This window comes from Nilaparvata lugens, chromosome 3, assembly GCF_014356525.2.
Source record: "Nilaparvata lugens isolate BPH chromosome 3, ASM1435652v1, whole genome shotgun sequence".
Lineage (NCBI taxonomy): Eukaryota > Metazoa > Arthropoda > Insecta > Hemiptera > Delphacidae > Nilaparvata > Nilaparvata lugens.
In genome coordinates, this window is record NC_052506.1 from 9807430 (window position 1) to 9820634 (window position 13205).

The 13205-nt window shown below is 35.1% G+C and overlaps 1 protein-coding gene across 3 annotated transcripts in view; it reads right to left on the reverse strand.

Moving 5' to 3' along the window:
* The window catches only part of LOC111044064 (exosome component 10), a 41131-nt gene that overhangs the window by 3292 nt on the left and 24634 nt on the right, over positions 1-13205 (reverse strand). For all 3 annotated transcript variants that reach the window (XM_039425345.1, XM_039425344.1, XM_039425346.1), the window contains 7 exons: positions 12586-12734; positions 10674-10836; positions 8335-8553; positions 5559-5702; positions 4320-4403; positions 3066-3164; positions 1682-1765 (listed from right to left, as the gene is read on the reverse strand). In XM_039425345.1, coding sequence (XP_039281279.1) covers positions 1682-1765; positions 3066-3164; positions 4320-4403; positions 5559-5702; positions 8335-8553; positions 10674-10836; positions 12586-12734 — 942 coding nt within the window. The remainder of the gene's footprint in view (positions 1-1681; positions 1766-3065; positions 3165-4319; positions 4404-5558; positions 5703-8334; positions 8554-10673; positions 10837-12585; positions 12735-13205) is intronic.

Consider the following 13205-nt stretch of genomic DNA (forward strand, 5'->3'; position numbering starts at 1 on the left):
TGCAAAAGACATTTACGTCCAAGTAACGTACACTATTTTGTGTCATAATAATCTCAAGAAGAATAATAATTGAGAAATAGAAAACATTACCTGCTTGTGCTGAAGTTACTACATGCATTCTATAAACATAACCTAGTTTGCAAATTCAAAATAAGGAATTTCTTGATTGTAGTTGACAAAACTTCCACCTGGAGCACTGAAAGGCGGGTTTTTTGTAGCAGTTTTGCTGTTCCTAGGAAAAATACTCGACTGTAAAGAAAACATATAATTTCATTACAGTAGAGTATGCTGAAATGAGAATCATATGTGTATTTGTTCTACAATCAGCTGGTTACCGTCTTGATTTCATGGATATAAAACAGCTGAAATCTCAGCTGTTTTCCATGCATGAAATAAATCCGGTAAACAGCTGTTTTCAGAACAAATAAACATATATGATTCTCATTTCAGCTTACTCTACTGTGTAATAAAATCATAATGTTTTCTTTACAGTTGAGTATGTTTCCTATTTCCGAATAGGGAATAGCAAATTGGTACAAAAACCACCTTTTAGCGCTCCAGGTGGAAGTTTTGTCAACTACAATCAAGAAATTCCTGATTCGAAACTTGTAAACTAGGTTATGTTTATAGAATGCATGTAGTAATGTCAGCACAAGTAGGTAATGTTTTCTGTTTCTCAATTATTCTTTTCTAGATTACTATGACAAAAAATAGTGTAAGTTACTTGGACGTAAATGTCTTTTGCAGTGCTGGAATGAAATTCTAGTCTCGGCTAACGTCTCGACTAGAAACATCATTCTCGCCTGCAAAAGGCCCCTTCCCGTCCTTGTGACTCAAGATACTATTTCACAAGCTATCAGTTCTTAATCTGGAAATGTTATGTTAGGTATTTCCAATTGGAACTAATGTTCTGACTATTTAGGCCGCTGTTAAAAGAGACACGGGACCAAGTTTCTCTTGCTATTCTGCAAGTATAGATTACATGCAATGATGATGCCTTTAATAGCTAAGGGACGGTTTCCGAGCTCGGGATTCAGTTGAGTTCTAGACTTTAAACAGCTGGAGTCAGAAAATTTGCTTTCCGAAACGGGGCATAGTCGCAGTCCACGTTTAAACACAAAATAATATAAAGAGAAAATAGTGTAAAGTTTCAGCTATTTTGAATTATTTAGAAATGTTTTCAATTCAATTTCTTTATTCCAATATAAAACACTGTACAAAATAAAATAGAATAATAATGGAATAATTATTTCCTCGCATAGACATTCATTTCATTTCGTCAAGGAAAAAACGTTTCCAATTATAGAAATGAGAAAATAAATATTATCATAAAAACTACGACTATGCCCCGTTTCGGAAAGCAAATTTTCTGACTGCAGCTGTTCAAAGTGTAGAACTTAGCTAAATCCCGAGATCGGAAACCAGCCCCTTGAGGTGCGTACAGATATAAGCGCCTCCAATACGCTCCGCACTCGCTCCACGCACGCTCCGCAACCTAGGAGCTTACCAAGCGCGACCTCTGTTACACGCTCTTCTCGCGTTCCACTCTTGCTCCCCGGTCGATAATCAATCGATCTGCTCGAGTGACGTTCGATTGCGGAGCAGAGCGAAAGTCTGTACGCACCTTTAGATATCTTACAACAATGGAAAAATACTTACTTAGGTATCAATAGATACTTACTAGATTTTTTAGTGGTAAGTCATTATCAAGTTTCTTCTTCTTTTTCTTATGACTTTCAACAGGAGTTTGGACCTCAGCTGGTCTCTGAAAAAGAAATGAATGTGATATAAACACAGATCAGGATAGTATCGATTAATGAGTAATAACATAGCCACCTCTAATACAAGGCCCCGGCCTACGATATTGCAACGTCGCAGTGTAGGCCTAGAATCTAATACATGATTGGTGAAAAAGATTTAAAAAAATACCAGCTGATATTTTTCACCAATCATGTATCAGATTCTAGGCCTACGCTGCGACGTTGCAATATCGTAGGCCGGGGCCTTGTATTAGAGGTGGCTATAATAATAACAATAATGCACATACAATTCTAAACTGAATCTTAATATTAAAATTTTGAATCTTATTCAGCATAATTAATTTCTCCTCTGCGAACATAAAAAATCTGTTTCCTCAACTGGGTATGAATATAATATTATATAAACTGTAGAGCTTAAATATTTAGTGCCGGTTGCACAAAAGCCGGTTGAATTTTAATCATGATTAATTTCTCAAAAACCAATCAGAGAAGCCTTCTTTTTAAAAACACCCTCTCTGATTGGTTCCCGTAAAATTAATCACGATTTAAGTTTAACCGGCTTTTGTGCAACCGGGCCTTACCCTCACACATCCCAAAAACACCCCCGGTAGATTAATGAAAGAGGCCCATACCTATGAAATTTTATTTCTTATTTGTTTTCTCGATGCTCAAAATTTATGAGTATTGCAGGTATTAAGTCATTGCAAAAAATACGGTTAAAATTCAACTTAATAACGAAAACGCTTCCTAAAATTCCCAATTGGTTTTATATATTATGAATTTCTGAATGCTCTGTTATATAGTAGTATCGTAGATTGTATACTTCAAGGAATCAAAATTCATGTCCAAAAGAAGAATTTATATATGCGGTTTAAGTGGATACGTTTTAACCTTGCAGAAGAAATTATCAGTGGGAAGTGTAAATTGAAACAAACTATAAATTCTTGATAGATTTAATTAAATCAAAATAATAATTTGAACGGAAATATAAATTGACAAGACAATTAATTATTATCATAAAATCAGATTTACGAGGCTTTCTCCTGACTTCTTCTAGATTACATTGCAATTAATACATTTCAAAATGTTCAAGACACATGGTTACATAGTGTTACAGCAAATTCATATTATGTAATGCAATGTAATATTAAAATTTGGTTAGTATTAAAGTAAGAAATTAGTAAGTAAATTGAAAAAAATGATAAAATTTGGTTAGTATTAAAGTAAGAAATTAGTAAGTTGAAAAAAATGATTGAAAAAAAATGATAAACTGATTGAAGCAGAGGGTACAGAATTTGAACATACATTGGAATTAGGTGGAGATTCCTCACGCTTCCGTTTTGCTATTTGTCTTTGAGATGCCTCAAATGCATCAATATCTTTATCGGAAAGATGTTCAGGAACCTGCAAAGCATAGTATAAAATACTTGCAAAACCATAAGTGAAAACCATGGATAACAATAAATATTATTGGAAATCCTATTATAGACTTCAAAGTGAATGTTGAAAAAAAATATACAATTTATTGGAGCTAAAACTAATAAAAAATCTAGTTGAATGGCACTATTATATCAACAATTTTAATGAACCATAGATGCTCTAAGACAGTTCAAGTTGGCGTTGAGACATGTAAAAGAAAACATCAAAAGGCAAATGTACGAAAATTTATACAAATCAACACAAATGACAATTTTACAATAATTTTTTAGTACAGTAGGTACTCTTGAGTTGAAACATTGAAATTTTCCATTACCCTATTTCAATCTTTACACCACTAAAATATTCTCAATTTGATAAAGTTTGAAAAGTTTGTAGAGTGAATACTGATGTTGTTGAAATTTTACTTATTTAAATAAAAAACAATCTATAGAACAATTATTATTAAAACACTACAAACTAAATTTAATTTAATAAATCATACAACTAAAATAAATTGCACTATAATTATTATTAATTATCAAAATTCGTAGGCTAATAGGCCTATCCACTCAATTTGGTAAACAAAACTTGTGTTTTCGGAATCTAGTTGGATTTTCTAGGTTAGGTTTTACATGCTAACAATGTGAAACAAGTGTCATGACGGCGCACTGCCACCCTGATCCACTCTAATCTGTCGTTTCATAAAGGTGCGTACAGACTTTCGCTCTGCTCCGCAACCGAACGTCACTCCAACAGAGCGATTGATGATTGATCGGGGAGCAAGAGTGGTTCGACCGGGGAACGCGAGAAGATCTAACATCTTCCGTAACGTTCATGATGGGTGCGACTGCAGAGCGGAGGCGGAGCGACTGCGGTACGATGGAGGAACGAGGGCGGTACAAGCTCGGTGCGGGTTGGAAGCGCGTATATGTGTACGCAGCTTAACGTAACATTAGTTTTCGTTGGTAAAATCAAATTTCTTAATCTTTCGTTAAAGTCATCAGTTAGTGTTAATTGGAGATTACTAAGCGAAGCGTTAACGTGAATTTGGTGAAACTCGCCCTTAGTTAGGCCAATTTCCTATTTTTTTCTATTTAAGAAGCGATAAAATCTATATAAAATTGAATAGTTGAAACTTACTGGTTTATTTTGTACTTCCGCAGCAGTAGTTCTATCTTGGACTTTAGTTTCATTGGTTTGATTCTCGGCGTTCTTGTTAAACTCCTGTAGAAAAATTGTATTATTAACAATGCTTATTTACTCTTACAATCGCCTTAAGTTTCAATGAAGCCATAGCTTGGACGAAAAAAAATATTAATTTAAGCTCCAATTATAAATTTGAAGTGGATGTCTTATTTTTTTAGCAGAAGTAATAAAAGTTTTGTGAAGCTATACATCACCTTATAGAGCACTAAACAATATCGTCTGCTTGGTAACTTCATAATCTTATGAGAAAAATACGCCAAAATGAGATTTCAGCTTATTATGATTCCTCTAGATATGAGAAAACAAAGAGAGGAATGAAACAACTTGACAAAATTTTATTACGTATGGTTTCTATTCTCGTCGTAATCAACTTCCTCCACTCTATATAGAAAAGTCATAAATATCAAAAGAACTCCAACACCACCTCAACTTACATGAGACCAAGGGAAGAAGGCTCATATAACGTTTCCTCAACTACAAATTTCATAAAAATGTCTCCATAGCTTGATTCTTAAGGTCCGTACAGATTTACGCGCCGCGAACATGAGCAATTCACTTTTAATCAGTTGATGCCAAGCTTTTTATATCTGTATCTTAACGTTTCTGTAAAAATACCTTAGACCAGTTATAGAATAGACACGGCTTATTGTATATTCATACTAAAAGTCGATGAAGCCAACATCTACTGCCATATCTCCATCTCTCTCGTGACGTCAGCATCAGATAGAAAACTTCTCTGTAGAGTTTGTTTACATTGTTTTCCATAACAGTATGTGTCTATTTCAGCGGGAGCGCAGCTGGAGTTTACCATTTTAATGAATAATAATTTACATCCTTCTCAAATAGACACAATCTGAAAGTTTTCTATCCGATGATGACGTCACGATTTGGAGATATGGCAGTAGATGTTGGCTTCAGAGGCTAGACTTCCCAGCGTGTCTATTCTATAACTGGTCTAAGAAAAATACAAATATAGTCAGCTGATAAAAAGTGAATATTGCTCATGTTCGCGGCGCGTAAATCTGTACGCACCTTTAGGAGTAACAAAATTGATCCAATCATCATCGAATTGATTAAGCATATTATTAATTTTCAATTGGTAATCAATGAAAATTATTAATAAAATAGAAGGAAAACAAGGGACTTGAATTTCATGAAATTTAGATTACTTACATTTCTTTTTTCTTTATCCTTGGAGTTTTGACGTGCTTCTTCCTCTTCTTGATTTTCAACCGATATTACTTTCTTGTAACGTTGATATGGACTGACAAATCTCAAATTTTTCCTGACAATTTCTTGATTCATTTCTTCAAACTCCTGAAAATGCGCAAATTAAGAGTTTAATAATTCCTTCCTTCATTCTTACAATGATCTACTAGAATGAAATGAAAATAGGTAATTTCAAATTGAAATAAGCGATACGATGCCTTTATCAGTGAATGTATAGAGTCTTCATAATATTTCTAATATAAACGTTTCCTCTATCAACTAAGGCTCAACTCACACTTACGCGACTCAGGTCGAGAAGAGACTCGACTCTAGTCGAGAGCATGTGTTTCCAAATGGTGACACTCAGAACAGTCGATTCTAGTCTCCGCGACTGTCACCATTTGAAAACACATGCTCTCGACTAGAGTCGAGTCTCTTTTCGACCTGAGTCGCGTAAGTGTGAGTTGAGCCTAAGTTGTAGAATATTATTCATCTTAATCTATATAACCTTTCTCAGGATGAACGTATTGTGGTGGGGGAAAAAGCACATTCGGAACAAATTTGGATCCAATGTGGATATGAGCTAAATACATATTTTTTTGCAAATTTGTTCCGAATGTGCTTTTTCCCCCACAACAATACAATCATTTTAATTTCATTTATTATGCAATTTATAAAATTGGGTGAATTTATTCATTTATTTAATGATACACAGAAAACAATTCAATGAAATGATTGAGGAAGGACCAAGAGGCACTGTCCAAAACTGTTCCTTCCCCGAATTTTGATTTATACACTATAGTCCAAAAAGTATGTTGTGTTTCATAAACTTTTAAATTTAAGTGCAATTAAATGTAGATTAGGAGAGTTGCTGTCCTTGCAAGCCACTGCACAGAGCATAATATTGGATAAGCTGGTGTTTTTTTAGAGGAAAACACTTCAAGTTTTGACTCGCGTAATCCACTAGTGCCTGGTCGCGCCGCACAAGCGCTAGCGGCAGTTATATCAAAGATAGCTGCCTTCACTGGACCTGAGCGTGCTAGCAGTGTGTTTTGGTTTGAAAAACGGCATATTGTACCTTGATAAGTTGCAAAAAATTTTTATACCACAGATCGATGAGGATGACCGAAAACGAAATGTTTTCTTTATGCAAGATGGCGCACCACCACACTATCTGACTGACGTCCGGGATTTTTTTAATGACCGCTTTCCAAATCAGTGGATTGGCCGTAATGCACCAATTGCATGGCCCCCTCGTTCCCCAGACTAACACTGGAGTTTTTCTTGTGGGGTTTCATAAAAGATATGGTGTATGTACCTCCTTTGCCAGCCACTCTACCTGAACTTAGAGCAAGGATTTGCGCTGCTGTTGAGCAAGTTACACCTGAAATGCTAGTGCGAGTCTGGGAAGAAATCGACTATCGATGGAATGTCTGCAGGATGACCAACAGAAGTCACATAGAACATCTTTAGTGAGAGGTAAAAAACTTGAAGTGTTTTCCTTTAACACAACACCAAAACCAGCTCTGTACCTTGTTTAATAAGATTTATATGAATTTTCAAAGTTGTAAAGTCCTTTTTGAATAATCCGGTATATAGACTAGAAACTACATTACAAATCGTCTTGATGTTCAAGCATCTTATCAAAAGTTCTACAAACAAACTGATAACAATTTACTAACATTCACAGATATATTCAAAAGCATCACACATACAGGTTTGGGAAAGCAGGCTTTGAAAGCCCAAACCTACTTATTTATACTTATTTATAATGTGCCTCACAAGAGAAAACTGCCCGACCTGGAGGCAGATTGACGATCCGTACTGAGACTGGTGATACACAATCAGTTGACATCTCTTAAAATGTTGTCTTGCTCCAGAATGCACATAACCTTTTCATGTTTAATGACAGAGATGTTAAAACAGTGGATAATTTTTCAAATATTGGCATATAGAACCACCTGACACGAACGAACGAAGCCCAAACCTGTTTCCGATTCAGAATAATACAGAGTTAAAAGAAAACCTAAAGATGACAGGGATATAAATTATTGACCGAGCGAAGTGAGGTCTAAGATTCAAGTCGACGGTTTGGCATTTCTCTTTATGTTTAAATGTTTATATGTAGCGCATTTACGGCGAAACGCGGCAATAAATTTTCATGAAATTTGACAGGTATGTTCCTTTTTAAATTGCGCGTCGACGTATTTACAAGGTTTTTAGAAATTTTGCATTTCAAGGATAATATAAAAGGAAAAAATGGCCTCCTTCATACGTCAATATTAGAGTAAAAGTCAGACTTTATAATTATTCATCACAAATCAGCTGTCGAGTGGATTATAAATTGCATGTCATGACACATGCAATTCAATATCTCAATGTAACATGGTAAAAAATCAGCTGCTGTATAGACTATTAATTGCATGCCTCATTGAATGCACTATTAAATGAACTATTGATTGCGTGCAATAACGCATGCAATTAATAACTAAAATAACATAGTATTGTATCTCGTACTTTCTCTGCTTTGAACTCGGGCTGTCCTGTTTTGAAGGAGATTAGCTTTTGATGTTAGCATTTTTGATACACCAACCCCAACAGCCATTAGCTGTTTTCACGCCGATATCTTGCCGACACAACATACAGACAGGATTTACTCCGATGGACAGTATAAGAGGAGGCTGCGGTTTATAACTGCGCGAGGTCTACTGTTCACAGAACTACTAGTTGAAAAACTCACCTGTTCGTCAGCGAACACATTGATGGCGCATTTTGCAGAGAGGGCGCAATTGGCAGGTTCCAGCCTCAGGCCACCTAGCAAGACAGTGGGCAAGTTCTCAGGCAACTCATCGCTACAAGAAAGATCGTGCGGACAGTACAGCTTACTCTCCACATTCACTGGCTTCCAATTCGGTGCCTGCTCTATTGACTGTCTTTGAGCTTCTGTCTCAATATGCTTCTGAAAAACAAAAAAAAAAAAACTTTGTTTTATCACTTATAATTCATATCCTGTGTTATCAAATCCTATTGTTATATTATATCCGGTGTTATCCGCTTATTTACCAATCCTATACACTATAACTAATATACTATACAACATTATAGACTACATATGTATAATATACACTATAATAGTACAATATAATATCTATAATAGTACACTATACTACATATGTCATAAACCATGGGTATTGACAGCTCCTCAAGCACATAAATTTAAATTTATTTTCCTTTTTAATTTTCAATAATAAAATCAGGATCACCAGAAAGCCAAATTGCGCTGACTGAATGAAATATCGCAGAGCTTCAGAGTGGTGGAACTTCCAGTCTCCCCACCAGCCGGCATTTTTCATATTAGATTTTCCCACTATTTCGAGTCAGTCTCTCTTGTGCCGCTCAATGTTTATAATATTTTTCTCCAGTCTTCTACGATATTTTTCCTAAAATTAGATAGATATGTCACACTGTAACTTTCAACATAGCGAATCAAAAGCACACAAACGCACAAGTAAGGGACAGGAGAAAGGATGGAGAAGGAGGGGTTGGAAATGGAGCTTGGATTAACATAGAGAATCAATAGCATAAGTAGATATCCCATGGTGTAGGGCGTTTATATCGCAACTTTTACTGTTATCTCAAGCCGATTACTGTCGATTATTGGCGATTTTTACTGTTTTGACTGGGTAAGAGTGTATGAACGGCACAATATGAGAGACTACCAGCGTCATAAAGCTTCACAGGAAAGAACTACGTGGACTATCAGTTTGAGATAACAGTAAAAGTTGCGACATAAACGCCCTATACCATGGGATACCTACTCATGCTATTGTTTCTCTATGGTAATACAGAAGAGACAAGAAAAAAGAAAGATAACATCAATGAAAATGTTCTATGATACTCCAAAATAGCGGCTAATTGAAGTTTTAGTTTTTACTTGAAACCACAACCATTATTGGGTTCGATCCCCGATCTCAGCCTATTTTTGTAAAGAATTTTACTATTAATTTTACCTAACTTTAATGAAGATTAATAATGCTATTTTGGCAAAATAGAATACTTTATGTATATTTTTCTAATTGTTTTCAACAACTTTTGTAGATTTAAAGCTAAATTTCAGCGGCCAACGAATCCTAAAAAAATGTGCATGATAAATTAAAAAGAATCATTGACCGAACATAGTGAGATCTATGTTTTAACTCGGATTTTCTTTTGTCTGTCTGTATGTAACGCGATTACGGCCAAACGCGTTGATAGAATTCGATGAGATTTTGCAGGAATATTCCTTTTTCAACTGCGCGTCGATGTATACACAAGGTTTTTTGAAATTTTGCATTTTAAGGATAATATTAAAAGAAAAGGAATTCCTCCATACTCTGATATCACTATATATATCATCTACTTTGAAGATAGGATTAATCAGACTATAGAATTATTCATAATCAATCAGCTGACAAGTGGATTATTCATTGCATGCATTACACAGATATCTGGTCGTGTCTATTTCTATAAGGTAGGGTTTGAAATATTTTTATGATTCGTGCCCATCAGTATGAATATTCTCACATTTGAAAAACAAATTTAATAGGTGATTGAAAATAAAATAAAAAAATGAGTAAATGAACTAAATAATGCTGAAGAAATTATGATATTCTTGATTTAAAAAATCAATTTTAAAATAGTTAAGAAATATTTTCATCAGATGAAAAGATTATCACGGAACTGGATAAATTATTATCATAAGGGATACAAATTCAAACGTGAACTGAGTTTATTAACATAAGTGAGTTTCTGATCTTGGAGAAAACAAATAACAGTTTTCAAGAGTAAATTATGATTCAACTGAATCAACTAGAACAGGTGACTTCAGATACTTGTGGATGAAAAAACTGCGTGAGGTCTACTGTTCACAGAACTACTAGTTATAATGCTTTAGCATCATCTTTTTGTATTTTTGTAAGCCGTTGCGAAGCACGAATTACCTGCTCATTCCTTATAAATGTCGCATACTGGAATAACGAGACACAACTTTTTATTGACCATTATCAGATTTTTATAGTTATTATACATGTTTAATGTTACCTTCACAAGCGACTGCTCTCTGGCTTCTAAAAGAATTTTATGAATCATCAATAAATTCTGTCGAACTAGAGGTGGCACAGGATTGCAGCATGCCAATATGCCCTGCATTTCCCTTGGAAGCGATTCAGATATTTGCAGTAACATATGGTTAGGAAGAACGTACCTGCGAGAATAAAACGAAGATTAAATCAATCGAATGCAATAAACTATAGATTTGAGCATACCCAAGTCTTGGATCAAGACTGAATAATTGATAAATATTAGCATGGAAAAAATAGCATGAGAAGATATCCTATGGTGTAGGGCGTTTATGTTTCAAATTTCAATGTTAATTCAAGCCGATAGTCCTAGTAGTTATTTTTCGTGAAGCTATGTGACGCTGGTAGACTCTCATACTGTGCCGTTCTTACACAGTACTGTACCTGACCAAAACAGTAAACAGACAGTAGTCGACAGTAATCGGCTTGAGTAATACTTGTTAAAAAACTTACAAAAGATATTGATGAATGTGTAAAAACTAGAATATTTTTCAAAATAGACTTTTAATCATAAAATTACACATAATAGATTGATTTGGTGAATATCTAAAATAAAATTGTGATTTTGTGAATTTGTAATTGTACAAATCTCGTATATAGGGCAAATAAATTGAATTGAATTGAATTGTTAGTGATACTTGCGAACGTTGAACAATAATTTATTATCAAACAATACTTGAAATGTTGTTTGGTTTTTCCCTTTCTGGCACTGGTAGCTTTTTGATTGAACTATTAGAGCCGTATTTATAGAAGAGTTTTAAGAACGTTTTTAGTCAAGCACACTTTGCTAGCCTAGAAAGCATCAACAGGAACCAATCAGAAGGATTGTGATAGCTGATTGATAGGCAACCAAAGCGTGCTTGCATCAGGAGAATCGTTCATAAATACAGCACTTAGTGAAGCGAGAATTTGAAAATAGCCATTGATATGACTGTTATATATTGGTGATTTTGAAGAGAAGCAGTTTGAAAGAAATACTGTACGTAATTAAATCTACAGCGTTTACATAGCGGATGACAGTGATGGGATGAAAGAAGTACAAAAACGGCTCAATGCAGGAAACAAAACATTCTTCTCTATGCTGCAGATATTAAAGTCAAGAAGCGTCCACAGGAACATAAAGATCAGAATATATAATACTATAGTACGCACAATGGTCACTTATGGAAGTGGAGTGTGGATATTATCATCCAAGGCTGCAGCGAATCTAGACCGCTGGGAAAGGAAAATGCTGCGTAGAATATACGGACCTGTATGTGATGAGGGTGTATGGCGAATAAGAAACAACAATGAATTAGCTGCACCCTATAAAGAGCCGCCCCTGTCTGCATATGTCAATCTGAACTGCTTAAGATGGGCAGGGCATGTGGAGCGGATGCCAGACACTCGGTCTCCCATAAAAATATATGTGGGACAACCAGGAGGCAGAAGACCGGTGGGAAAGCCAAGACTGAGATGGGTGGATGGGATCTCAAAAGATGCTGCAGAACTTCTTCGCATCAGAAATTGGAGAATGAAGGAAAGAGATCGTGATGGATGGAGGCGCAGTATTCAGGAGGCCGGGGCTCGATTTGGGCTGTAGCGCCATCGAAGAAGAAGAATTAACTCTACAGCCCACATAAATTGGTTGACCATTTGATCATATGGATGGTTTAGTATTTTTAGTAGGATAAAATTAATAATAATTATAATACTGAGAGTGAAGCCAACATAAGCTCTTAGGCTTGTGCGTGGGTACTGAGTCAGAGGGATGATGATGATGATTATGAGAGATGACTTCTTTTTAGGTAGACAGGACCGACGGCTTATCGTCTAGTGAGAAAGGTTGAAAAGATTAAGATCTAATAAACGAAGAAAAATTGAGTGATAATTACGCATAGCTTTCATCTTCTTCTCGAGCGATTTTGTCGCGCCACATGTAGAGACGTCGAAGGGCGTACATTTGGCGATTGTCGTACAATTTCCTACTTTTCCTGTACAGATCCATGTGACTCTCTTCATTCAACATCACTTTCCAGTATTTCTGAAAATGAAAATCGTATTTAATACTTTGAAGACTTCAATGCCTAGATTCACAATGTAATTTTATTCTTCCACTACTTGGAATATTTATTTATTTATTAGAACAGTCACAAACACGATATTTGGAAAGAGAAACAGGCAATTGCCCAAAACTTCTTCAATTCCTTGATTTTGGCTCATAAATAGTCCAAAGTGAGGTTAAGTTTAAAATTTCTGTTTTCACCTAAGATTAACACTCAGAGAGTACGTATTCCAGATATGACTGATGAATTTTGAATTTCGAAGGGTTGATAAGAGCCGGAAATAACACTAAACAATCCGAAAGTTTCAATAATATTGAAATAAACTTGAAAATTTTGAGCAGAATATTCGAGGTTGAGTGGAAGAAAGGACTTACAGAAAGTTCTAATAAATAATTAATAATAATAAATAACTCCGTCTAATAACGATTTTTTTTCATTTCATTTTTCCA